Raw genomic sequence first — 25,540 nt, 5'->3', positions numbered from 1 at the left:
GAAAATTGAGGCCAGAGGGAAGGACACTGGGAGAAGCCAGTAAAAAGTTGCGAAAACTCTAGGGTTCAGACTTCCTTCGTCCGCTCCTACCTCGCACCCCGGCTTTCCATTGGCGCTGCGCATACCCTACTCTTTCCCACTAGCAAAGACGGGCCCCCACGCGAGTCTCGCGGCGCATCTCCCCTTTAAGGGGCGGGCCTCGGGCCGCCGGCCGCGCTCCGCCCCCCCTCGCCGCACTGCGCCTGCGCCGCGTGCCGGCGCGCAGGGGTTGGGCAGCGCCCAGTTCCGTGCAACTTTTAAGTGAGTTGCAAACTCCGCCCCGCGGCCGGCGCCGGCACTGTGCGCTCGGACCGCGGCGACCCGCAAGAGCGAGGCCGCGATCGCCACCCCCGCGCGGGACCAGCAGCGGCGCGCGGCGAGGGCCGGACGCCCGGTTCTGCGCGGCGGGAAGTGCGGATCGAGACGCAACTGCCCGAGCGCCCGCGGGTGCCCGCTTCCTACCTGCTGGGCCGCCGCGCCCCCGGTCCGCTGGCCTTCGCGTCCTACAGGCTCCCGGAACTGCGTGCGGGTCGCAGCCAGCGGGCGGCAGGCCCCGCGTCCGCCAAGGGGCAGGCGCCCCGCCCCGCCGGTTCCCGCACCTCCGCTGATCCCTCCGTCCCAGCTCTGGCGTGAACGTCCCTCTGGGCGTCGTCCTGGGGTCGTCCCCAAGGCTGGCAGGATGGTGTCCTGGATGATCTGTCGCCTGGTGGTGTGAGTATGGCCGCCCTCAGCCCCTCTGTCTGGGGTGCCGTCCCGCCCCGGGGTGGAAGCTGGGAACGTCTGCTGGAATGGGGAACTTCCTGAGCTCCATCGCACCGCCCCCAACACTGGCCGCAAGGGTTAACGGACCTGCACGCGGGTCTCGCGTACTGCGTGCTGACCCCTCACCCCCAGTCTCATTGGCTGATGCCGACCCCGTCCATGCACATCCACATGCGTGGTGCGGGCATATACACACACTGCAAACACGCACGGGCGAGGGCCACAGGCCTGCCTCTGGCTCCTGAGCCAACACAAAGTAATGTGGCACGTTGTGGGCGGGGAATCCAGGTGCCTGCTTCCTATCTGAGCTGTCACATGACTCACCGCCGCCCTGGTCTCAGCCTCCTCACTCAGCCCTGCTGCTTATCTCTGAGAACTCCAACACCTGGCTCCAATATGACTGTCTGCCGGCTGGCAGTGCCAGGTCTAGTGGCCCTGGGCCTGATTGCATGCCCATGGGAGGGGGCAGTCTGGTGCTCTCACCCACTCTGTGGAGTGGCTGTGCTCTCTCTCGCTCGATCACGCACCCCTAGGCCACCAGTGCAGGCCTGGGCAGGCTTGGGATGTTTGTAAACAGCGGGGTAGGGTGGTGGCCTCCAGGGCACTGACTCACTCACAGGTTGTGCAAGCCAAGCGGGAAAAACAGGGCAGGCACTGCCACCTCCCACCCCAGTGCGGGGAGGCGGCCACCTGGGTCAGGGGCATGGTGCCCCTCACACTCTCATGGCTTCTTCTTCCAGGCTGGTGTTTGGGATGCTGTATCCAGCTTACGCCTCCTATAAAGCTGTGAAGACCAAGAACATTCGTGAATATGTGAGGGCAGGGGGTAGGGAGGGGTGGGGGTGTGTAGCAGAACTTGGTGAGGTGTGGAAGGTCTGAGCTGGGCTCCACCCCAGGGGCACGGTCGTGTGGCACATGCAGCGTGGAGTGCGGAAGAAGAGAATAGGGCCTGTCCGAGTGGGTGTGGACGGAGGGCAGGCCACGTGGGGCCTGTGCAGGATCTTGTGGGTGAAGCCACGGGGGTTGGGCACTGTCCAGCCAGGCGGTGGGGGAATGCAGCAATGCCACGGGACGGGCTCTCGGGAGTCTCCGGGCTGGGCCAGCTGGGTATGGGAGTTGACAGGGTCTGTGCTGATCTCTGCCCCACAGGTCCGGTGGATGATGTACTGGATCGTCTTTGCGCTCTTCATGGCAGCAGAGGTCATCATGGACATCTTTATCTCCTGGTATGGGTGCCGGGGGTCGGTAGGCCATGGGGCAGGCGTGGCCCCACCTCAGCCTGGCTCCCTGGTTCACCTTGCCACCCCCCACCAATGCTCTGACAGGTTCCCTTTCTACTATGAGATCAAGATGGCCTTTGTGCTGTGGCTCCTGTCGTCCTACACCAAGGGGGCCAGCTTGCTTTACCGCAAGTTTGTCCACCCATCCCTGTCCCGCCATGAGAAGGTACCCTAGGGGTAGGTGGGAAGGGAAGCTTAGGGGTAGGTGTGAGGGAAAGAGCCCTGGACTTGGGTCCAGGATGCTGGGGACACCTGGGTTCTCATCCCAGTCCTACTGCTAAGCTGTGGGCCCTTGACAGGGCCTAGCCTATCTCATCTGCCAGGATAATCAAATGTGGGTGACCTCTGAGGGTGGAAGCTGGTTTGGGATGGTGGGGTGGGCAAGTGGATGGGAAATCCTGCTCTCAGTGTGTGTGTTCTGGGCCCGGATCTGTCACTCCTGGGCACTGGGTGGGGGTGGGCTAGGAAGCGTGACAACCGGTGGCTTCTTAGAGTCTGCAGAGGAAGAGGGACTCTGGCTGTGTGCCTGAGCCCCCCTCCTCCCCTGGGTCTGCAGGAGATTGACACATACATCGTGCAGGTCAAGGAGCGCAGCTACGAGACCATGCTCAGCTTTGGCAAGCGGGGCCTCAACATTGCCGCCTCAGCGGCTGTGCAGGCTGCCACCAAGGTGCCCTGGTCCCCGGCTTCCACCCCCTCCCCAGTGCATTTCAGGACTGTCCAGCTCCTCTGCCAGGGAGTCCAGAGATAACGGCTGGGGAGCAGGGGTGAGAAGGGGCGGTGTTGGCAGGAGTGCAGAGCTGGAAGTGCAGACCTTCTTGGCTTCAGCTCTGAGCGTGAGCAGCGGTTCCTGCTCTCTTGGCCTTGGTTTCCTGTTGGTGCCACAAAGGCACAGGGCCAGAAGGTTGCTGGGTCGCTTTCAATGCTAAGTCCCAGCCGCAGTGATTAGCCAAGGTTGGGCCCTTGATTTCCCCGGGCAGCTTCCCTGCTGAAGCCCCTTCCCCTAGCAGCCCCTCCCTCCCTCTCAGAGTCAGGGCGCACTGGCTGGCAGGCTGCGGAGCTTCTCCATGCAGGACCTGCGTTCCATCCCCGACGACCCTGCCCCCGCCTACCAGGACCCCCTCTACCTGGAGGACCAGGTACCCCGCCGGAGGCCACCCATCGGTGAGTGGGCAGAGGGACCCACAGCCGTTCCAAGAGGGCGGCATCTCCCCCACGAGCATGGCTCCCCCAGGCTAGAGGAAGGCCCGGCCCCAGGTCTTCAGCCTTGCCTGCCCCAGCCTGTCCTCCACACAGGGTACCGGGCAGGGGGCCTGCAGGACAGTGACACAGAGGATGAGTATTGGTCAGATACCGAGGCAGCCCCCCGGCCACCAGCCCGGCCCCGAGAGAAGCCGCTGAGCCGCAGCCAGAGCCTGCGTGTGGTCAAGAGGAAGCCACCAGTGCGGGAGGTCAGCCGCGAGGACAGGACGGCATGGGGGAGGGTGGTCGTGCCGGCTCTCCAGGGCACACGGCTCATGGCGCGCCTGCTCTCTTCCCCAGGGCACCTCGCGCTCCCTGAAGGTTCGGACGAGGAAAAAGACCGTGCCCTCCGACATGGACAGCTAGGGGCTGCAGCGTCCGGCCCAGTCTTACCTCGTGCCCTGCAGGGTGCCTGGGGCTACTTGGAGGGACCTATGGCTGCACATCTGGCCTGCTGCACCAGCTGCCGCAGCCCCGTCCTCCTGGCTCCTAATGGATAAGGGCCGGGGCAGATGCCGGCGGGGCCACGTGCAGGGATGCACCCACGACGTACCAAAGCCAGCTGGGCCCCGGGTCCTATTTATTGCCTTTTGCAGCCTTCTACCTTCCCCAGTTGTGGGACCAGAGCACCCCCTGAACCCCTGCAAGTGAAACCAAAAGTCCAGCCAGCTGTGTTCATTCCTTCCTGTCCTTCAAAGTACTTGACAGCCTTTTCCAAGGCCTGGTGTGCGTGTCCTGGTTGTGTGTTTTTTTTGTTGGTGAATGAGGTCAAGGTTTGTGAACATTTTGATAAATAAAATACATAAAGATGTTCTGTTTCTCCGACTTGTGTCTGCATTCCTCACATCACACACTTGAAATTAAACAGCCCACTCCAGGCCAGTCCTGGGCTAGGGCTAGGGCGGAAGGAGCCCAGTCTTCTGGAGACAGAGCCATCAACCCATGCTTGCAGTGCAGCGAGTGCTGTCACCAAAGCTCTTAGGGAGCTCTGAGACCACAGGTGGGAGAGCGGGGACCAGTCCTGAGGAGGGGTCAGAGTCCAGGCAGGGATCGGGCCTCGCAGGAAGGTGCAATTACAGAGAAACCGGTAGGAGCAGCGGTGTGGAGGGGGCTCAGGCAGCATGTTAGTCCCGTGGAGATGTTGGAGCCATGCTCGGGGCAGGCCTGGGAAGGCTGTTCCTTCATGGGCCTGGGGCCAGGGGGTTCCAGGTAGCTCCGGCGGTGGGGGGGGAGGGGGGACCTTGAGTTCAGCTAACACTCAGGTAGCAGCGGGGGAGCACTGCACCTCTGAGCAGTGGCCACCAGAGGGCAGCAGCTGCCAGGATCTGGGCTGCCCCCGGCTTCCAGGTCAAGGCGGGCGGGGCTCGGAGACTGGCCAGAGCCTCGCCCTGCTGGGGCCTGGCAGAGCTCAGGCAAGGCCTCCTGTGGCCCTCGCCGCTGCTTGTGGTCACTGGTCCTTGGCCTGCCCCATCCACGGAGTCTCCTCCGCTCTCCTGAGACCCAGGCTCTCTGCCTGTGCTGGCTGCAGTCCATGCCCTGCTCTAATCCCTGGGGCAGCCCGAGCCAGCTTTGCCCTCTCCTGCCCGGGATGCTGGTCTTGCCACACTGCCCCGGCTGCTCCCCTCGCCCACCTGCTTTCCATTAAGCAAAGAGGTGGGTGAGAGCGCGGGATGAGAAGAGGGGAAACGGGGTAGTAACCCGGAGTGGCCCTAGAGAGTCCGGATTAACTCTTGGTGTGGGATTATCCGGGTTTTATTCTGGGGGGAGGCACTTAATCCGCTGGGGTGATTTAGCTCCTCGCATAGTGGAGCCCAGTGGCTTCCTGTCATGGCTTTTCCTTTGCATCACGGTGTCATCTCCTCATTACTTCATTCAAAAAAAATTATTGAGCATCAACCAGGTACCAGACATGTTGCTAGATAGTGTAGGGGTGCAGAGAGCAGTAATGCCAGCACCCAGAGAGTGGCTGCCCCCCTGCAGATGCTGCTCTAAGTCCTTGACATATGTTAATTTAATCCTCATGACAATCTTGGGAGATCCATACTCTTATAATCTCCATTTTATAAACAGGAAAACGGGCACAGAGAGGGCAAGTGATTTGCCCGAGGTCACACAGCTTGTAATCGGACTTTAAACCATGCAGTCTGGCTCCAGAGACTACACACTTAGTCACTATGCAGCGCTTAAGTAAATGAGATTTTTCTTGCCTAGAAGGCAAGGAGAAGGTACGGATCACTTGTTTTCAGATAATTTTCTTGAATCTTCCCCAAAAGCCTATCAGCTAGGAGGTGGGCATATCCATTTTACAGATGAAAAACTGAGGCTTAGAGAGCTGCAGCAACTTGTCCACCATGGTGCTGCCTGTGCGTTGGGGACCCTGTCTCCTGATGCAGGAGTTGCCCAGGAATTGCCTTGGTAGGGCTGGAACGGCAGGATGCACACGCCCAAACTGGAGCGACCAAAAAAGATGAGTGCATGATGCACGGACAAAATGAAACGAAAACGCAAAAGAAGAGGAGCAAGGCCTGACGTTGCGGGGTGGTGAGGAAGATTTCACTCACCCTCATTCCTAGGATGGGTGCTTAGAGTGGGCAACGGTGTCACTTGGGCCCCTTGGCTGAGTTGGCAAAGCTTTGTGCTCTCTGCCCTGACAATCAGACTGCCTCATGGCTCTGCACAGCCCGTGCATGTTGTCCCTCCGTCCTCTGCCACCCAACTCTCTGTCCGATTCCCATCTGCCCTTGGAACCCCGCTCGGCCATCACCTGCCCAGGAAGCCCTCTGCAAGCGCTCCCTCCCCTGGAGTTGCAGGCTCGTGTAGACCATGCCGTCTCTGCTCCGGTTTTGCCTGGAGCACATCATATTTTCTCTTCCTCTGTGCTGAGACTTTGTAAATAACAGACTTGTATTTTACTCACCGCCATATCCCAGCCTGGAACAAACAGCCTGGTTTACCCAAAGTGAAATGCTTTCGCAAGTGTGCGATTTGGTGATGAAGTCCGGCTCACCCCCTGACCTCCTCCGGGAAGCTCCCCAGACTTCCCCAGGGCGGGACTCAAAGTATCTTGTCATCATTTGTTAACATGCCAAACTCCCGGATAGTCATCCCACAGGGCCCGGCACAGGGCCTGGCACCTAAGAGGCCTTGAGGAGTGTTTGCCGGTAAAAGAACAAATGCACTAAGTGACCAGAAGCTCCTCAGGGGTGGGGGTGGCCTTTTGCTTTCTGTCTTTGTGCCCTGCACCACCTGGGGCCCACTGCAAAGCCTTCAAAACACCCGGGTCTCTAGAGCATGGCTTTGGGGAATGGCTGTCCGCAGTTGTATGGGTTCCAAGACATGCTGGGGCCAGAGGCGAAGGAGCAAGAAGTCCAAGTTCTGGGGCATTTCTGGGCAAGCACACACGTGATCCTGAGGCCTGGGGCACTGCGTGTCAGCTGGGCTTCCCTCGGAGCCGGTCCTGCCCCTCTGAGAACCACCTCCGAGACTTCACCTCTGCCCCAGCATGGTTGCCCTCTGGGTGGAGTTCCTGGTCCTCCCTTCAGCCCCTCTGACCTGGCCTCTAGCTCCTGCCCGGCACCCCCAACCTTCTTCTCGCTGCCAGCCAGTGCGCCCGCAGCCTCCCCAGGCAGGGTCAGCGTGGCCAGCCCCCCGAGAGCTGCACCCCTCCACGTGGTCCCGGGCTCCCTCCTCAGCCTCCCTAACACCTTGTCTGCCTCCCAGAGGCTCCTCCACTGCCTCCCAGTGTCTGGGTGCAGTGGACCCTTGATTCTGGCCTCGCTCCTCCCTCCTCCCACCATCCTTTGGCCTCTTCAGCCATCGTCACTGACCCTCTGGGCCTGTGGCCCCCAGTGTCCTGGTCCCATCACAGCCTCTGACCTCGGGCGTACACTGGCCCCACTGCTGTATTCCTAGCTGCCACTGCCTGACCTCTAGTTCCCGCACCCCCTGGCCCGGGCTGAGTTGGGGAGTCTCTGCCCCATCCCCCACCCACATCAGGGCCTGGGACCCCAGGGCTGGGCAGGGTCAGAAGCCTGGGCAGGAGGATGGTGCCTGCTGCTGGAGAAATCCCAGGGTCAGCGGGTGTTGCTAGGCACAGGGGTCCTGAGCCCAGGGCAGAGTGGGGTGAGGTGGGCAGCTCGGGTGAGCAGCTTGCGGGGGAGGGGAGGGGAGGGGAGGTGGGGAGAGGTGTCGGGGAGGTGTGGACTAAGAAGAGGAATTAGGTCAGGGCTGTGGGTGGGTGGGCGAGGGGGGGTGGCATCTGCCACAGAGCTTCCTTCTGGCTCCAAAAGCATCTCCACACTTCCCTTCCCGTCCCCCTCCCCCCAGGTCCTGGGAAAATTCTCCCTGGTGTCCCCCTCCCCCATGCCCCCCCATTGCCACAGGGGTGGGGAGCAGGGTGGGGGAGGCCAGCCTCAGCTGTCTGAAGGATGGAGGGGCTGGGAAGCAGGGCTAGGTGCCCAGACGGCCGCGTGTGTGGGAGGGGATGTCCTCAGATGCCCTCCACCCGGCAGTCCCCGCTCTGACGTGGGTGCCCCCCCTTTCCCCGCCCGGATTAGTGGCAGCTTGGCCTGACTCTCCGGGGCTCCTGCCCCCGCCCCCGCCTGCTGCCCTCCCCTGGGCAGGGGGCTGCTCCTCCGAGGGGCACCGTGCTTGCCCAGGTAAGGGGCTCTGGGGACGGTGTGAGGGCAGCCGGCTCGTGAGTGCTGCCGTGCCTGTCAGCACAAGTGTGTGTCAGCATGTGCGTGTGTGGTGTGTGTGTGTCAGTGCGCCAGGGTCGGTGCGGGCCTGGGGCCGAGCCCACGTGTGGCCGGGGGTGCTGGTCAGCCTGCCTTTGTCCACGAGTCTGGCATTGTGTCCACGCGCTGTGTGGCTTTCCTTCTGCGTTTGTGTCTTTTGTGTGTCTCCTCAGCTCTGCTCCGTCCTCAGGCACAGAACAGCCGGCTACAAGGACTCCGTGGGCCTGTGGCAGGGGCTCCACAGCAGTAAGGGGAGCTGGGTGCGGGGCAGGGAGGGGTCCTTTCCCCATCCCGTCCCCTGCGAGCCCCTGGGCACTTCTGGCGCCTGTCCCCAGAGCCCCGCTCCAGTCCAGGGACTGTGGCCTGACGAAGCAGACATGGCAAGTGGGGGTGGGGGAGAGGTGTCTGTCCCAATCCCCAGGGACAGTCCCCATCGCCTTAGGGGATGACAGCGACAGGCCCTCAGGGCTCTGGACAGCCCAGGCTTCCTCCCTGGCCTCTTCCAGGCCCCAAGCCGCAGGAATCTCCCCCGGATGCTCCCACAAGCTGAGGAGGGAGGCCAGTGGACACAAATGGGGACCACAGGCACACTCCAGCCATCCCCCCATTTTCTCCCCTGGAGCCAGTCTGGGGGTGGGAGGCCAGGCCCAGGCCACGTTGGACCCTCCATAAGCATCTCCCTGGGCACACTGAGGTCCGGTCACCCCCAGGAGAGCTGGGGGAGGAAGGGAGTGTTAATAACTCAGTCATGTAAATAGCCCCTACCAGCCCGCCCTGCCACAGAGCTGGCCTGGGGGGTACGCAAGGGGCTTGGTGACTCCATGCCAACATGGCCCGCATCCTGCCTGGTGCCTGTGCCTTTAGGCCCCCCTTCCCAGGACCCCTCCTCCTCTCCTCAACTGATGGAAGGCCCCGGCCCTTGGGAGGAAGGCTCTGGCTCTCCAGGGATGGAGGCGTGACTTGGGACAGGCTGGAGGCATCCAGAACCCATCCCTCCCATGGGATGGGAGAGTCAGGGGGCTGCTCTGTCCCAGGCTGGGAGAAGGCGGGCTGAGAGTGGCTTCCGCAGGGAGGCAGGGGCGTTGAGGGTGGGAGGTGGGTGCCCGAGGGAAAGGGAAGTGCCCGTTGGGCGTGTGGGTTTCTGTGTGAGTCTGAATCTGTCTGTGTGTGTCTGTGCTCTGGAACCGCCCCCGCAGAGGAGCCGGGATGCTTCCTCGGGTGGAGGGCGCCCTACTTTCCCATTTTCTCTCGTGCTCCCTGCTTGCTCCTGGGAGCCACTCCCATGGGCTCCCCTCCAGAGCCGGCCCGGAAGCACTAGGAACCCTGGGACGGGACAGAACCCCAGAATTTGGGGCTCATCTGGTCCCATCACCTCTCTGACACTTGGTGGAAGGAAGGCCCTTAGACCAGGGATGGACTAGAGCCCAGGCCCTCCCAGAGCTCCTCAGGCATGGCCCTTGGTGCCCCTGGGCCCTGGGAGGGGGTTTGGGAGGGAGTTGGGGTGGGGGACCGTGAGGATCAGCTTGTCTAGGTGAGGATGAGGCAGGGCAGGCCCGCCCCTGGGGTGTGCCCATGTGCCAGAGCTGGAGAGGACCAAAAGCAGTGGTCCAGCAAGCAAGGCCCAGCTGGCGTGGGTCAGAGCGCCCATCACTGACCCGTGAGAACCTGACTGCCCCTGCCAGCTCTGGCACTGCCCCCTCCCAAGCGCCCCGCCCCAGCACCCCCGGGGGCACCCCGCCCCACCATGGCCTGGTCCGGCCCCTCCCGCCCTTTGCTCCAGTTCCCGGGCTTGGCACCTATAGTGGGGGTGCTGCCCGCCTGCCAGGCTCCGAGGCCGGGCCCACGGGAGGGTGGGGCGGCTGGGAAGCTGGCACGCTGCCCCGGGGGAGCCTCTCTCGGCAGGCGCCCGGGTGCCGCGGGGGGGAGGGGGGAACAAAGGGCTCATTCTCCCCGTGCGCAGCCGGTGGCATCGCCGGGGCGTTGGCGGAAGCCCCCGGGGCCCGGGAGGGGGCAGGCCCAGGCGGGGCCGCCGAATCACGGGCTCCTGTTTCCCGCAGGGTGCTGGAGGAGGAAACCGGCGGAGCAGCTTCCCCACTCTCAGTTGCGCGTCTGGCGATGGCGATCAGAGGTCCTGCTGCGCTCTCCGCCGCGCTCTCCCTCCATTAGCCGCGCTGCGCGGTGCTGCGCCCTCGCTGGTGCCTCTCTCCTGGGTCCCGGGATCGGCCCCCCTTGCAGGCACGACCCCCTCCCCCGGCCCCTCGGCCTTTCCCCCCACTCGGCCACCTCCGTCCCGGGGCGCGCGTTCCCCCCGGCCCGGTTCCGTCTCTCCCTCCGGGGGCACCCGCTCCCTAGCCCCGGCCCGGCCCTCCCCGCGGCGCAGCACGGAGTCTCGGCGTCCCATGGCGCAACCCACGGCCTCGGCCCAGAAACTGGTGCGGCCGATCCGCGCCGTGTGCCGCATCCTGCAGATCCCGGAGTCCGACCCTTCCAACCTGCGGCCCTAGAGCGCCCCCGCCGTCCCGGGGGAGAGCGAGCGCGAGAGCGCTGAGCGGAGAGCGGGAGACCGCGTCCTCGCCCGCCGGCCGGGAGGCCCCGGAGCCGGCCCATGGGGAGCGGGTGCCCGGCGCCGGCCAGGACGACCGCCGCCCGCGCCGCGCCCGGCCCGTGAAGCCCAGGTAAGCGCCGAAGGGGACGCCGGGGGCGCGCGTCCTGGGGACACTGAGGCGGGGGATTTCTGAGTCGAGCCCGCGGCACCCGCAGGGAGCGAGTTGCCGAGGTCCCCTCTGGGCTGGGCCACACACCCCAACATCACCCGAAAGTTAGGACGCCGGACCCGGCGGGACGGCGGCGGCTCCAGAAAACTGGGCGCCCTCTGTCACCTCCCTCCTGGGGCCGGCCGAGGGGACCGCGTCAAGAGAGCGCTGCCCGGCTGGTGCCACCTGTCATCCCCGTCCCTTGCACGCACGTTCAAGTTTCCCTCCCTTGCCTCTCTCTGGGGCCCAGCCCGCTTTCCCCGCCTCCTTCCCTCCCCCCTCGCTGCCGGGCTGCAGGGCTGCAGTTTCCAGCGGCGGCGGCCGGGCTGGACGAGGGCAGCTTGACCCATCCGGCTGAGACCTTTAATCCTCCTCTCCTATACTGGCTCACTCGTACCCTGGGGCCAGGGTGGAGATCCCAGCCCCCCGCAGTTGTCTTGGGACTCTGCTTCAGAAGCGAGAAACTGCAGAGCAGGGGAAGAGGCAGGCTCAGGGCTGCCCAGGTGTAGGGAGAGACCCTCCACAGCCCTGGCGCGCAGCCCTCCCCCGTGACTCCAGCCTGCTCTGCCTGCACTTGCCATCCCTACAAGGCTGGCTGGGGCTGCAGGCTGGCGGTGGGCAAGCAGCACCCCCAAAACCACAGCGGCAGTACGGGAAGAGTCCTCTGGGACCCACACCCCATTTCACACTAGGGCACACTGAGCCTCAGACGAGGGACCAGACTCGCCCAAGGCCATGGCTGAGTCAGAGCCACCATCCGGGGTTCTTGTCTTCCCGGTTCAGTGCCTTCCACTGAGCTCACCTTTTGGGTTCTCGCTTTCTGTCCTTCCCCATGACCTGGGACCAGGTTCCTGGCTTGGTGAGGCCAGAACATGCCCTCCGAGAAATGGTAGCTTCTGCTGAGGGACTGTGGCCCAGGCGGGCTGTCGAGTCCCAGGAATTTGGGGGAAGGGGTGAGCTCCCCACACTGGAGCATCCCACCCAGGCAGGGTCCTTCTGGCCACACGTGGCTAGGCAGCATGTCGCCTGGCTGTGGGCTGGTACTTGCCTTACTGGTTTGAGTCACCTTGGTGCTGCCAGGGCGGTGCCGCTGTGCCAGGTGGTAAGGTGCTTCGGGCATGTGCCCCGGGAACTCATGCTTTGATGGTTGTGCTCCAGGACCCCCTCTGGGCAAGCCCCATGAGGACAGGAGAGTGATGGAGAGTACGCCCAGCTTCCTGAAGGACACCCCAATCTGGGAGAAGACGGCCCCTGAGAACGGCATTGTGGGACAGGAGTCGGGCACCCCGCCTCGAGATGGCCTGCACCGTGGGCCGCTGTGCCTGGGAGAGCCTGCTCCCTTCTGGAGGGGCGTCCTGAGCACCCCGGACGCCTGGCTTCCCCCTGACTTCCCCCAGGGCCCCAAGGACACACTCCCACTTGTGGAGGGTGAGGGCCCCCAGAATGGGCAGAGGAAGGCCCACTGGCTGGGCAGCAAGGACGGACTGCGCTGGAAGGAGGCCATGCTCACCCACCCGCTGGCGTTCTGCGGGCCAGCGTGCCCACCTCGCTACAGCCCCCTAGTTCTTGAGCATAGTGGTGGCCATTCCAAGAGTGACCCTGTGGCCTTCCGGCCCTTGCACTGTCCTTTCCTTCTGGAGACCAAGATCCTGGAGCGAGCTCCCTTCTGGGTGCCCACCTGCTTGCCACCCTACCTGGTGTCCAGCCTGCCCCCAGAGCATCCATGTGACTGGCCCCTGGCCCCGCACCCCTGGGTGTACTCCGGGGGCCAGCCCAAAGTGCCCTCTGCCTTTGGCTTAGGCAGCAAGGTGAGTGCTGGGACAGGCAGAGGACCTGGGGCTCAGGCCATACAAGGTACCTCAGTGGTCCCAAGAGTCCTGCCAGCTCCCACCCCCCACATTGACCCTAAGCAATCCCTCCTGTGGACAACTCCCATCTCTCTAGACCTCCCCTGCACTCGGCCCCTTGCTGTCGCTGACTCACCCATTGCCCACCCCGGGCAAGGCCCTGGGAACTCTGGCCTTGGAATGCGTGGCCTAGTCCTGGGTGGAGAAGGTGGGCAGGCAAGACCCCTCTATCTGGGAGCAGGACGTGTGGGTGACCCCAACAGCCTGTGTCTAGGTCACCTCCCCCACAGGTGACCTCCACACCCAAGGATGAGATTTTAAAATATTTAAAAAATAGTATGGTACAGGACGCCAGACAATCCAAGCAGACCGTGGATGCCCTTTGGCTGTGCCAGGCGTTAGCCCTGGAGTTGCTAGATTGTGAGGAAGTCTGAGATCCCTGGGGGCCTGCGTGTCTGGGGGGCAGCCAGGGCAGCTGGGGGTGGGCAGGGGGCAGGGGGCAGGCGAGCTAGGGCAGCGCCATTTGTTAAGCAGGATGTGAGTTCTTCAATATTTAGGCCCTGGAAACCAAAGGCAGCATGAGCTTACCCCTTTCTCCTCTCTTTAGGGCTTTCACCACAAGGATCCCATTCTCGGGCGGGCCAGGGAGCCCCTGGCAGCTGCAGAACCTGGGCTGTTGGGCTTGGCCCCTGGTGGGCACCTCCAGAGAGCCAGGGAGGCGGAACGCCCCTCACTCCACCAGAGGGATGGAGAGACAGGAGCTGGCAGGCAGCAGAATCTTCGTCCGCTTTTCCTGGGGCATCCGAGCACTATTCCCTGGACCCCCTGGCCTGCTTGTCCCCCAGGCCTCGTTCACACTCTCGGCAACGTCTGGGCTGGACCAGGCAGTGGGAGCCTTGGGTACCAGCTGGGACCACCTGCCACACCACGGGGCCCCTCTCCTGGGCCTCCTACCACCCAGGGGCGCTGTTGCTCATCCCATCCATCTGCTAAGGATGGGGGTCTTGGCCCTTGTGGGAAATGCCAGGAGGGCCTGGAGCGGGGGACCAGTGGGTCCAGTGATTTCAGCGAGGAAGTCAGCAAGGCCACTGATCCCAGGGCCTGTCCCCCCAGCCACCACACCAAGCTGAAGAAGACATGGCTCACTCGACACTCTGAGCAGTTTGGATGTCCAGGGGGCTGTCCTGGGGATGAGGAGAGCCCAGCTGCCCGGCTCCGGGCTCTCAAGAGGGCAGGCAGCCCTGAGGTCCAGGAGGCAGTGGGCAGCCCAGCCCCCAAGCGGCCACCTGACTCTTTCCCAGGCCCTGTGGGGCAGGGGGCCAGGGCTTGGCAGGAGGTGCTGGACGCATCAAGAGGGAGCAAGGTGGAGGCAGGACGGCATAATGACCAGAGAGGTGAGGGAGTAGGGGAGGGGCTGCAGGGGGCCCTGCTTGGGAGGGGCAGCCAGGGCTGGGGCTTTGCAGGGGCTGGGAACCGTAGGCCCTTCGTGAGTGGATCACACCAGGTTGTCAAGTTCCCCGCCTGGACGGACTGTGATGGCTCTTTGGGAGTTCCTCAGCATCTACAGGCCAGAGCCTCCCAGCAAGTGGCTTCTGTCTCTGTCTCTTCCCAAGCCATGGTGTGTTAGTGGCCATATAATGACATGGTTCACGCATGGGCTCTAGAGTCAGAGTGCCTGGTTCCTGACTTGGCTGATTGGTAGCTGTGTGACCTTGGGTGAGTTACTTCACCTCTCTGGGCCTCAGTTTCTTCATCTATAAAATGGGGATAAAGGTGGCACCTGCCTCATGAAGACGGCTGCAAAACTGAAATGCTACTATAATAATTCACATCGAAGGCTCTGAAGAATTCCTGGCTCCTAGCAAACACTCCATAAATGTTCACTGCTGTGACTATTTGTGCCATGAGTCCCCGCTGGGGGATTGCCTCTCCTGAAGGACCCCTAGTCCTGCCTCAGGGATGGCTGCTCTCCTGGCAAGATGGATCGTGGAGATGCATTTTGGACTCTGCCAGTGTGAGGGCTTTGGGCACGCCCTGGAGCCCTGTGCCACACTTGCCCTTCACAGAGGGTTGCGGCACTGCTGGCCCCAGACTCAGTCTTGGGGATCACTTGGGTTTCTCAGCCTCCTGGACTGCTGGGCCTGGCACAGGACTCTCTCGTGGCCTTGCCCAAATACCCCTGCACCTGGCATGGGTCTCTCTGCACCCGCCGGGGCCTGGCTGGGCTGGGAATTGGTGGCCTCTTTGCCTTCTTGGGTTACTGCACCTGTGGCCTGTGTTGAAACTCTCCGGCCTTCTCACCTTCCGGCGCCCTCCGTCTGTGCTGGGATTGTCTCCTCACGCTGTCAGGCAGCCAGCCGTGTCACTAAGCCCTCAGTGGCGCTATCCAAAGTCTACACTGGCTGGATCCTGCACTTGCGGCAGGGCGATCGCCCCAGCTGCCCGCAGCCCTGGGCGCAGCACACCGGATGACCCCTGACCTCGCTGTCGTCCGTGTCACAGCAGGTTCCCGGCTCAGCCTTGCGCTGGAAACTTCTCGCTGCCTGGTCCACTCTCGCTGGTCCTGAATTAGGCTCCATAGACCTGGGGCGAGGGGCCAGGCTGGATCTGTGTGCGGATGGCATGGGCGCTAAGGCAGGGGCTGGGGGTTGCCAAATCCCAGAAAACTCAGACTCCTGACCAGCCCACATTGTCCCCTCAGGACCCCGAGATGGCCGGGCCAGCCTCCAGGACCCTGGGCTTCCGGACATACCACGTGTGGCTCTCCCTGCAGGCCTCACCCAATGCCAAAGCTGTGCCCAGGCAGCTGGAGACGGGGGAGGGCTGGCCTGCCACTCCCAGCAAGGGCGGAGGTGAGCCCATTGTCCTGGGTGCCCCCACGTCCTCCCCCGGGGGCTCCATCCTCACCCTCCTTTGCCCTCTCTCCAGATTGCCTCTGGGAGGGGAGCGGCAGCAGGAGGAAGACACAGCTGCCAGCTCCAGCTCTGAGGATGGCTGGGGGTCTGGCCCAGAGGCCCCGCTCAGCACGGGCCTTGCCAAGCACCTGCTCAGTGGTTTGGGGGACCGACTGTGCCGCCTGCTGCGGAGGGAGCGGGAGGCCCTGGCCTGGGCGCAGCGGGAAGGTGAGCAGGACCTCCTGGGCCCCCACCCAGGCGTCCCTGCCCTGCCCCACCCCCATCCCCCCCAGCCCCATCCTCACCCCTTACTTTGCCCTTACTCCTGTCTTAGGCTCTTGGTCATCGCCGAAGTTTCTGGCCTGGCTGGGGGATGTTGGGAAGGGGTTATCAAACCTGGCGCAGCCCAATTCTCTTGGAATTTTGGGGCTTTGGGGGCAAGCAAGACTGAGTGCCAAGAGCCTGGGAGGCGGGGCCGCTCCTGGAGGACCAGTGGGACCTGGGCTGATGGCAGAGATGGGCGGGCACTAGGCTGCTTGCTCTGGCTCCAGGCTGTCTCTCCGGCCACCCTCCCACGGCCCCAGAGAGTGGTCTCTGTAAACACACAGCCCCGGGCCACAGGTCACTCCCTGGGTGGAGCTCATGGGGGGCTCCCTGTTGCCCCGGAAAGGCCAGCCCCAGCCCCATCGGCATTTCCCAGCCAGCTCCCCGTCGGCTCCTGCTGCTGCCAGCCTGGATTCCCGGCACACACAGCACCCGTCCTTCCCTTCCCGGCTCCCTTGAGCTTGGCCATCCCCTCGGGCCTTGGCACTGGCCGTTCCCTGGGTCTGGAATGCCGCGCTCCTCCCTTCCTACCTGGTGAATGAACACTTACTCATCCTCCGGGCGCTTGGGAAGCTCCCACCCCCCCATCCTCTGTCCCATTTTCAGACTCTAGCGCCTGCCCAAGGTGCCATAGTCATTGCCGCGTTTATAGGTCCATTTCCCCACTTGGAAGGAGTGAGGAGGGCAAGGGCCAAGTCCTGGCTGGCTCTGCGTCCCCTGCACCCAAAGCGAGACATGACAAGGTGGCTTGTGCTCAGGGGCACCTACCTTTTCTACCAACTCACAACGGCTTAGTCTGAAACTTTGCTCTTAAACTAACCCACTCCTGGCTGGATGCAGTGGCTCACACCTGTAATCCTAGCATTTTGGGAGGCCGAGGTGGGGGGATTGCTTGAGGCCAGGAGTTCGAGACCAGCCTGGGCAACATATCAAGACCCCTGTCTCTACTAAAAACATTTTTTTAATTAGTTGGGCATGGTGGTGCACACCTGTGGTCCCAGCTACTCAGGAGGCTGAGGCAGGAGGATCGCTTGAGCCCAGGAGCTTGAGGTTACAGCGAGCTATGATCATGCCACTGCACTCCAGCCTGGGTGACAGAGCGAGACTCCGTCTCTTAAAAAAATAAAAAAAACCTACTCCTTTGGGCATAAGGGCAGCAGCAGCCTCTTAAGGTTTTTAATATACAAAGTTCCCTGGAGGAAGCGCCACCTGAGCTTGGTCACCATGTTGCCATTTCCGGTAGCATGTGGGGCTTGGGAGGGAAGGAGGTGGAGGAAGGAATGTGCTGGAAGTGGTGTGGGTTAGTGATTCAGGGCCAGTGGGAAGTCCCTGGGGCAAGGCCCAGCGAGGGGCAGGAGCAGGGCAGCTGAGGCCTCCAGTGTCCCTGGGAAGGGTTGGCTGGAGAGGATGGTTTCTGCGTGGGGTTCTTGACAGGGCTGCTGAGCAAGTAGGGGTGACTGTTAAGCGGCCTGTGTCCCTTCCCTGGGAGTCCCCTCCATGGAAACTGCCCCCTACTTCTCCCCACCCCTTCCCGGTTGCTACCCACGTGAGGGCCCCCAGAGGGGCCGTCGCCTTCAGCCCTCTGACCCTGTTCTCTCCCGCGGTCAGCAGGCCAGGGGCCAGCCGTGACAGAGGACAACCCAGGCATTCCACGCTGCTGTAGCCGTTGCCACCACGGACTCTTCAATACCCACTGGCGATGTCCCCGCTGCAGCCACCGGCTATGTGTGGCCTGCGGCCGAATGGCGGGTGCTGGGAGGACTGGGGAGAAAGCAGGTAGGAGAAGACAGGGGACAGAGGTGGGCGGGAGGGGGGTCACAGTAGGACTGCTCTGAGGCTGTGGCCATTTCTTGGCTGTCTCTCCCCAGAAAGCCCCTGTCACCCCCTGCTCAGCACCAGCCTCAGCCACCACTGCCCAATGCCCCTCAGAACAGACTTCCCCTGTCCCCAGATCAGAGGGACACCCCGCCTCCTTGCTCACCCTTGAACGGAGTCAAGTGCCCACTCTGTGCTGCCCACTTAGCTCAGCTTGCACCTTCTTAAACCTGTTGCAACACTGTGACATGGATATGCAGCCTCTGTTTTCCACGTAAGAAAATCTCAGAGAGGTTAAGTGACTTGTCCAAGGTCACACAGCTAGTAAGTGTTGCAGCCAGGATTTAGACTGAGGTCTTCTGATTCTGTCCTGTTGTTTTCACTGTGGTCAGCTTCCTCTCCCTTGGCTTAACTTGGCTACTTGATGGCTTGGAATTTCCTGGTGTCCCAACAGACGTGGCCAAATAAGAGTTCCAGGGTCAGATGTGTTTTGGAACATTCTCTTCTATACGGCTCTTGCAAAGCGTCTCAGTGTATCAAGACCTCTGCATTCTAAAACCAAAGAATCCTGTCACTGTGCAACCCAAGTTTCCCAGAAAGCACATGGTTTTTGGCTTGTTGAGCTCCCTGATTTAGATCTCCTTACCCTTCTTCCCTGACCTTGACCTGTGGTTACCTTGATGTCTGGCCCTGCAGCTTCTCCCTTCCCACCCCACAGGCTCACAGGAGCAGTCCACAGAGGAGTGTGCCCAGGAGGCTGGGCACCCTGCCTGTTCCCTGATGCTGACCCAGTTTGTCTCCAGCCAGGGTGAGGCATCTTGGAGGGGCGGGGCATGCAGAACAGAGGGTGGCTCCCAGGGAGATCAGCTTCCCATGTGGCCATGCCTCCCTCAGGTGCCATGCCCTTCTGCTTCATGGGGCTGCCTGCACCCCCGCACTCACCACCAAACTCCATCTCTCCTCTTCACCCCCCGCCCAGCTTTGGCAGAGCTAAGCGCTGCAATGCACCAGGTCTGGATCAAGTTTGACATCCGGGGGCACTGCCCCTGCCAAGCTGATGTCCGGGTGTGGGCCACCGGGGATGGGGGCCAGCAGGTAAGAACCAGGCCACGACACAGGTGACAGAGGACTAGCTGGTGGGCCCCAGGATAGGGCAATGTGCCTGCAAATGCCTGACCCTTGTGGGGGTCGGCCCTTTCCTTTCCATGGGGTGAAAAGCGAGAAGGAATCAGGCTACTTCTCACCCCCTTGGGAATTAGGAGGCGTGCAGAGAGCTGGAGCATCTGGCCCACCTCCCCCTGCCCGCAGGAAGTCTTCCCTCCCTGCCTGCGGGGGGTCCTGTGCCACCTGTGCCTATTCTAGCCCAGCACCTGCCATGCCAGTGGTGCCTATTGGTGCAGTTGTGTCCCCAGCCATGGGCTCCTTTTTGGAGAAGCGTTGGTCCTCCTTCTTGGTGTTCCTGGCACCTGACAACATAGCAGGTGCTCGGGGAGCACTCTGCAAAGCTTTGATGAAGTTCATGTTTTTATTATAAGTCATCCATTCAAGAAATAGTTCACTGAATGCATTTTGTGTGCCAGACACTATGCTACACACCCATCATGGAAAATCTGGAAAATACAGACAAGTTTAAGGAAAAAAACAATGACCTCTCATGCCCCCTTCACATTTTGACATATTTCTTTCCAGTCTTTTGTCCCTATATTTATTCATGTCTATTTTAGTGCACACTTTAGACGCTGTACCGTATGCAGAAATCCGTGGAAACTTTTCCCACCCAACATTGTACCCTATAACGTTTTGCTCCTGGAAACACAATTTTAGTACTTGCAAGAGCCCGTGGTTAATTCTCGTGGGTTGAGTTGTGTCTGCCAGTTTTTAAAATCTCTGCTTGGATTGGGGGGTGGCGGATGCATTTCACAGAAGGAGCCGACAGAGAAAACGCCCCCAACTCCACAACCTTCCTGTAATGGGGACACCAACAGGACCAAGGACATCAAAGAGGGTGAGCGGCTCCTCCTGCCCCTGGGACTGTATGGGAGGGAGGCTGGGCCAGCATTCGGGGCAGGCAGGGAACAGGCAGCGGAAGTGTCCAGGGACGACTTGGAGTTGCTTTAGTGACCCGTCAGCCCCGACCAGTAATCTCCGTTCCTCCTCGAGCTAAGCCTCCTAACCGCCTCTCGGGCCAGACTCCCCTTCTAAGCCCCTTCTTTTTAGAGGTTCTGCCTTCAGGAGAGGTGGTGGGAGTAGGGGGCCCGGGGCAGGGTTGAGGTGGGGGAGCTGGCGGAAAGAGAGCCCCGGCCAGGACTCGAGGGAAGCGTGTCGTGGGCAGTGGAGCCTCCAGAGGAGGGTGAGGGGCAAAACGTGAAGCCCCTCACCATTTGCCTCCCCGACAGAAACCCTGGACTCCACGGAGACCCCAGCAGAGGACCGTGCTGGCCGAAGGTCCCTGCCTTGCCCCTCTCTCTGTGAACTGCTGGCCTCTACTGCGGTCAAACTCTGCCTGGGCCATGAGCGGATACACATGGCCTTTGCCCCTGTCACCCCGGCCCTGCCCAGTGTGAGCAAGGGCACGGAGGGAGGGCCGGGAGCCCGGGCCGGAGGCTGGGGCCGGCCCACCGTGCAGTGCCAGGCATCCTGAACCCTCCTGCCCCTCCATGCCTCCCCCCACAGGACGACCGCATCACCAACATCCTGGACAGCATCATCGCACAGGTGGTGGAACGGAAGATCCAGGAGAAGGCCCTGGGGCCGGGGCTGCGAGCTGGCCCAGGCCTGCGCAGGGGCTTGGGCCTGCCCCTCTCCCCAGTGCGGCCCCGGCTGCCACCCCCTGGGGCTCTGCTGTGGCTGCAGGAGCCCAGGCCCCGGCGAGGCTTCCACCTCTTCCAGGAGCACTGGAGACAGGGCCAGGTGAGGCTCCCTGCCCGCCCCTTTACCCCCACCCAGGGCCTCACCTGCCTGCAGGGCTGGGTCCCCACGCTGTTCTGGCGCCCTTGGACACGCCCACCACGCCCACGCCGGCGCCCCATCCATTCTCCTCCTGTCCTCCCTCCTCTCCCGCTACAGCCCGTGTTGGTGTCGGGGATCCAGAGGGCATTACGAGGCAGCCTGTGGGGGACGGAAGCTCTTGGGGCGCTTGGCGGCCAGGTGCAGGCTCTGGCCCCCCTCGGGCCCCCCCGGCCCACGAGCCTGGGCAGCACAGCGTTCTGGGAGGGCTTCTCCCGGCCCGAGCGTAAGTGTCCCTGCCCGGGTCGGGGGAGCTGGGAGCCTGAACCCCAGGGCCTGGGCGGCACAGGAGTCCCGGTGTGACCTGGGGGTGGGGAGTGAGCGGGCCCAGGGCAGAGACTGGACTCGTGTGCCGCTGCCACTGGGGGAGGGGCCTCTGGGACAAGGGCCATTCTCTCTGTCCCCCCAGTTCGCCCAAAGTCAGACGAGGGCTCTGTCCTCCTGCTGCACCGAGCTCTGGGGGACGAGGACAACAGCAGGTATATGCGGTACAAGGGCCAGCCCTCCCCTCCTCCTTCATCCCCACACCCGCCCCATGACCCTCAGAGAGCCCATGCTTGCCCTCTGGGGGCAAGCCCACAGTGGGGGCTGTGACAGGGTCTCTGATGTCTGGCTTGGGCCTCCTGGGTGTGACCCTGTCTCCCCCTCAAGGGTGGAGAACCTGGCTGCCAGCCTGCCACTCCCGGAGTACTGTGCGCACCACGGGAAACTCAACTTGGCCTCCTACCTCCTGCCCGGCCCTGCCCTGCGTCCGCTGGAGCCCCAGCTCTGGGCAGCCTATGGTGCGTGTCCCCTCCCCTCCTGCCCACTCCCTGTTCTGGTACCTGTTGTCTCGGGCACATGTGCGTCTGTGCCAAGGCCCTGAGGCTGAAGCATTTTTTGACTCAGTTCCCAACTCTCCTTTCTCCACCTCCGTGCAGGTGTGAGCCCACACCGGGGACACCTGGGGACCAAGAACCTCTGCGTGGAGGTGGCTGACCTGGTCAGCATCCTGGTGCACGCTGAGGCACCGCTGCCGGCCTGGCACCGGCCACAGAAAGGTAGGTCCCCTGCTGGAGACAGGATGGACACACAGGAGCGGGCAGGCTGCAGGCGCGAGCCTCTGCCGCACGCCGGCCTCCTGAGCGCTCCCCTCCCTCAGACTTCCTTTCAGGCCTGGACGGGGAGGGGCTCTGGTCTCCAGGCAGCCAGGTCAGCACCGTGTGGCACGTGTTCCGGGCACAGGACGCCCAGCGCATCCGCCGCTTTCTCCAGATGGTGAGGAGGGAGCCGGGGGCCCTCCCCTTGCCCCCACCCGGCCCCAGGAGCTCGTCCTGTCCACCCACCTGAGCGCCCACCTGAGTGTGTGCTCCCCGTGTGCTCGCTCCCCGCCCCACTCCCTCAGGTGAGCTGGACAGTCTCGTCTCAGCCAGGTCAGAGGAGGCAGGTGGGGCCCGCAGGTCCCCAGTAGGGCTCAGGGAGAGAGCAGAGCCCCAGGTGGGAGGGCCGACCTGGTGTTGGAGTGAGGGCAGCAGCTGCCCGGGCTGGGCACAGGGGGAGGGCTTTGGGTGCATTACCCCAGAAAACTGTCACCACTACCCCACTGAGGCAGGTACTGCCACTGTCCCAATTTGCAGGTGGGAAAACCGTGGCTCAGTGGTACTGCTGGGATCTGAGCTTATGTCTGTCGCAGCCCCAGACTGCACTGTGCAGTCACTGCACTGTGCTCTCCCTGGGGGCAGGTGGCCTCCCCTCCCTGGGCTGTGGGTGGGGGTGGCCAGGGGACAAAGGGGCACCTTTCTGAGACACTGTCCTGCTGCCTTCCTTTCGGTGTCTGCACCTTCTGAGGGGAGGCTTCCTGGAGGGGGTGCTCCTGGAGGTGCTGGTGACCAAGGGGCTGAAGGTGGCTGCCTGGCAGGGGACAGAGAGATGGGCCAGGGGAGGGGCTGGGGATGAATAAGGGGCTGGGGATGGGCAGGAGGCTCCCAAGGGCCAGGGGAGGGGGAAGCCGGGGGTAAGGTTAGGGCGGTCCCAGTGCTTCCAAACTGAGCCCTGATTGTCCTGGGGAAAGACACCCACCAAGTGTCACCCCTTGCTAAGGCACACACACCCACAGACGTGCAGAGTACCATGTGGTGTCCACCACCCTCCCGCCCACAGGCCGGCACATGTGTAGATGTGCGCACAGTTGCTGGGACACGCAGACGGCAGCACACCTCCATGCACAGATGGCCCCGTCTCGGCTGGGTGTGGCCGGCCGTGGGCTGTCCCAACCCAATGACTCATGGGGAAGGCTGAGGGGCACATTCTTGCTGGGTGGCCTAAGAAACACTGCCAAGCCAGGGTGGACCTGAGTCTCCAGGGGCAAAGGAGTCTTGGCACGTGGCTGGGACTCCCCTGGGTCCAATCTGGTTCCCAGCCCTCCCCTCCTCCCATGGCCAGTCTTACAGCCCTAAGCCCAGGGACAGCCACTGAGGTCCTCACTGAAGGGGGTGGATGGAGCTGGTGGCTGGTTGGAGCGTGATGCTGGCGGTCACCTCTGCAGGTGCTTGCTGGCCACCTCCTCCTCTGGCCTCCACAAGTCCCTGCCCACCCAAGGAGCTCCCTGCTCGGCTGGGCTGGTGGAGGCCCCCATGGCTGTGCCTGGTACAGAGGGCTCCACCTGGACAGGCGGGCCTGTCCCCGCACTGTGTGGCCTTCCTTTCCTGGACCCAGGATCTTAGGAGAATCTGATGAATGCCTTGGGTTGGTCTCCCCAGGGACATGTAGCTACCCACTCACCTACCACTTGGCACACATTTCAGGCCATTCACAAGACTGCAGGTTGAGAACTGCTGGTGTAGACAGTTCCTGAATCGGGATTATGCAGCACCTCTCCCTGGGTTGTACAGGAAGGGGTACCATTGAGACGGGTAGCAGAGGGCAGCTTGGGCTGGGACCACAGAAGCTATTAAAGGCATCCAGCCCCAGGAAAAGCAGGGACTCAGGCCCCCAGCTTTAGGGCCCTTAATCCTTTCCTCTAAGCTCCTTCCAGCCCAGCGATTGTTCTGCCAACGTGAGCTGCCCCAGCCCCGCACCACCCGGCCCACGTCCTCCCTCTCTGTCCCTCACGTTTTAACTTGGGCCTCCAGCTCTTCTCCGAGCCAGGCCTCCTGCAGCCCTGCTCCCCCCTCCCTGCCTCACTCACTCTCCCTCCTCTTCTTTGAGGTGTGCCCGGCTGGGGCAGGGACCCTGGAGCCCGGCGCCCCGGGCAGCTGCTACCTGGACGCGGGGCTGCGACGGCGCCTGCGTGAGGAGTGGGGCGTGAGCTGCTGGACCCTGCTGCAGGCCCCCGGGGAGGCCGTGCTGGTGCCTGCGGGGGCTCCCCACCAGGTGCTTCCCGGCGGGAGGGGGCTGCGCTGGGAGATCAGCGGCCACCAGAGCAACATCACAGGCATAGAACATTCTCTCAATGTCCCGAAAGCCGGGCAGGGCAGGAGGCCAGGCCCCGTGGTGGGAAGAGGAAACAGGGAGACTGAGTGGTCTTGGAGTCGTCAAAACCGACTGGGACGCGCCCCAGAGTCTGGTCCTGGGCCCCTCGGCATGCTGACGAGAAGGGGCCCTGTGTCCTCTCTGGAAGCCCCTTGGCCTGGTTTTGGCCACGGCCTTTGGAGTATCTGCTGCCGTACCCGGGGCCTCTGCTCCCTGAGAGCTGGGTGGGGTCGTTAGTGGAACTAGGCCTCAGGGACCAGAGGGGCAGGGGGAGGATGTGCAATCTGCGGCCTCCGCTGACCCCCCTGCCTGTGTGTCCTCCCTGACACAGGTGCAGGGCTTGGTAAGCACAGTCAGCGTCACTCAGCACTTCCTGTCCCCGGAGACTTCCGCCCTCTCTGCTCAGCTCTGCCATCAGGGACCTAGCCTGCCCTCCGACCATCGCCTGCTTTATGCCCAGGTGAGTGTGACACTGGCCAGCAGGCTGGGCGTGCGGCCCAAGTCCCCTGTGGCCCAGCTACAGTGGACATGCCGGGATCCAGCCCTGTGCCAGGGAGGCAGCCACCGTGCACAGAGGAAGGTGTTCTTCCTGGGCAGGGTGGAGGGCGGTGGGGGCCTGGAAATGTGACTGGCAGTTCGTTGTCTTCTCTTTTTCCTAGATGGACTGGGCTGTGTTCCAAGCAGTGAAGGTGGCTGTGGGGACATTACAGGAGGCCAAATAGAGGGCTCCCAGGTGTCAGGAGTAGGAGTCAGGGCAGGTAGACCAGGTGCTCAGCCGGGCACAGCTACCGCGGCAACGGGGAAGGATGTGGGGGATTTGGGGGCTTTTGGTCTATCCCACAAGCACCACTCTGGGCACAAGCGGGGCACCCCATTTCCCACCCCTGCCCTGGGCCCTAAAGCCAACAGCCACAGTACCACTGAAGCGCACACCTGCCCCACCCCCGAGTTCCTCTCCATGGCACCAGGCCCACACTGGGGGTGACTGACTCCCCAAACCCAGCCCTCCCCCGCCCAGGAGACAAGCCGCCCTTCCTTGGGGGACCTCGGGAACCATTCTGGCTAAAGCAGCACCTCCTCATGCCGCCTCACCCCTGCCATCCCACCCATGCACCCCGGCTCTGCTTGTGCTCCCCCCCAACATCATCACTGGGCTCAGTGCAGGCGTCCTGGACAAGGGGCCCCAAAATCCTACCCTCCTGCCAGAAGAGCTGAGAAGTGTGGGGAGAGGACAGCATCAGGGACTGCCCAGGCTTGGCTGCAGGGAATGGCGTGGGCGATGCCACCCTGCCCTGCTCCCTCCATCCACCCCCTCTCCTTCGTGATTTCCATTAAAGTCTGTTGTTTTGTGATGGCTGCCATTGTGGTTGGCCCTGCTCCTGCAGGCCACAT

General features: G+C 62.9%; 2 protein-coding genes across 3 annotated transcripts; both read left to right on the top strand.

The window, feature by feature from the left end:
• The first annotated feature begins 337 nt into the window (after nucleotides 1–337).
• Nucleotides 338–4,131, top strand: REEP4 (receptor accessory protein 4). Its single transcript, XM_012663057.1, has 8 exons — nucleotides 338–750; nucleotides 1,542–1,614; nucleotides 1,951–2,027; nucleotides 2,127–2,247; nucleotides 2,638–2,751; nucleotides 3,110–3,245; nucleotides 3,378–3,532; nucleotides 3,624–4,131. Exons 1-8 carry the CDS (start codon nucleotides 719–721, stop codon nucleotides 3,687–3,689), a joined length of 774 nt encoding a protein of 257 aa, XP_012518511.1. The 5' UTR covers nucleotides 338–718; the 3' UTR covers nucleotides 3,690–4,131.
• Nucleotides 4,132–11,978: 7,847 nt separating this feature from the next.
• Nucleotides 11,979–25,267, top strand: HR (hair growth associated). Of its 2 annotated transcripts, XM_012662943.1 has the most exons (18): nucleotides 11,979–12,620; nucleotides 13,267–14,053; nucleotides 15,361–15,511; nucleotides 15,588–15,781; nucleotides 17,489–17,653; nucleotides 18,411–18,500; nucleotides 18,672–18,787; nucleotides 19,616–19,697; nucleotides 20,089–20,252; nucleotides 20,366–20,602; nucleotides 20,759–20,924; nucleotides 21,108–21,177; nucleotides 21,350–21,480; nucleotides 21,619–21,738; nucleotides 21,840–21,955; nucleotides 23,885–24,049; nucleotides 24,480–24,608; nucleotides 24,808–25,267. In XM_012662943.1, the coding sequence occupies exons 1-18, from the start codon at nucleotides 12,009–12,011 to the stop codon at nucleotides 24,868–24,870; spliced, it is 3,558 nt and encodes a 1,185-aa protein (XP_012518397.1). In that variant the 5' UTR covers nucleotides 11,979–12,008; the 3' UTR covers nucleotides 24,871–25,267. The 2 variants fall into 2 exon arrangements, with proteins under 2 accessions (XP_012518397.1, XP_012518398.1); XM_012662944.1 differs by lacking the exon at nucleotides 23,885–24,049 and having other exon boundaries at nucleotides 12,009–12,620.
• The last annotated feature ends 273 nt before the right edge of the window (nucleotides 25,268–25,540 follow it).

Source organism: Propithecus coquereli, unplaced genomic scaffold (genome assembly GCF_000956105.1).
Source record: "Propithecus coquereli isolate 6110/MARCELLA unplaced genomic scaffold, Pcoq_1.0 Scaffold79, whole genome shotgun sequence".
NCBI classification, from domain to species: Eukaryota; Metazoa; Chordata; class Mammalia; order Primates; family Indriidae; genus Propithecus; species Propithecus coquereli.
Note: the sequence above shows the minus strand (reverse complement) of the source record. Positions and strands in the feature narration are given on the sequence as shown.

Bases quoted from the DNA above. Each gene is read 5' to 3' on its own strand.
- REEP4 (XM_012663057.1), top strand. From the start codon at position 719: ATGGTGTCCTGGATGATCTGTCGCCTGGTGGT. The intron at 2,028-2,126 runs GTATGGGTGCCG...ATGCTCTGACAG, and splicing joins ATGGACATCTTTATCTCCTG to GTTCCCTTTCTACTATGAGA. The intron at 3,533-3,623 runs GTCAGCCGCGAG...TCTCTTCCCCAG, and splicing joins GGAAGCCACCAGTGCGGGAG to GGCACCTCGCGCTCCCTGAA.
- HR (XM_012662943.1), top strand. From the start codon at position 12,009: ATGGAGAGTACGCCCAGCTTCCTGAAGGACACCCCAATCTGGGAGAAG. The intron at 15,782-17,488 runs GTGAGCAGGACC...CGCGGTCAGCAG, and splicing joins GGCCTGGGCGCAGCGGGAAG to GCCAGGGGCCAGCCGTGACA. The intron at 21,956-23,884 runs GTGAGGAGGGAG...CTCTTCTTTGAG, and splicing joins TCCGCCGCTTTCTCCAGATG to GTGTGCCCGGCTGGGGCAGG.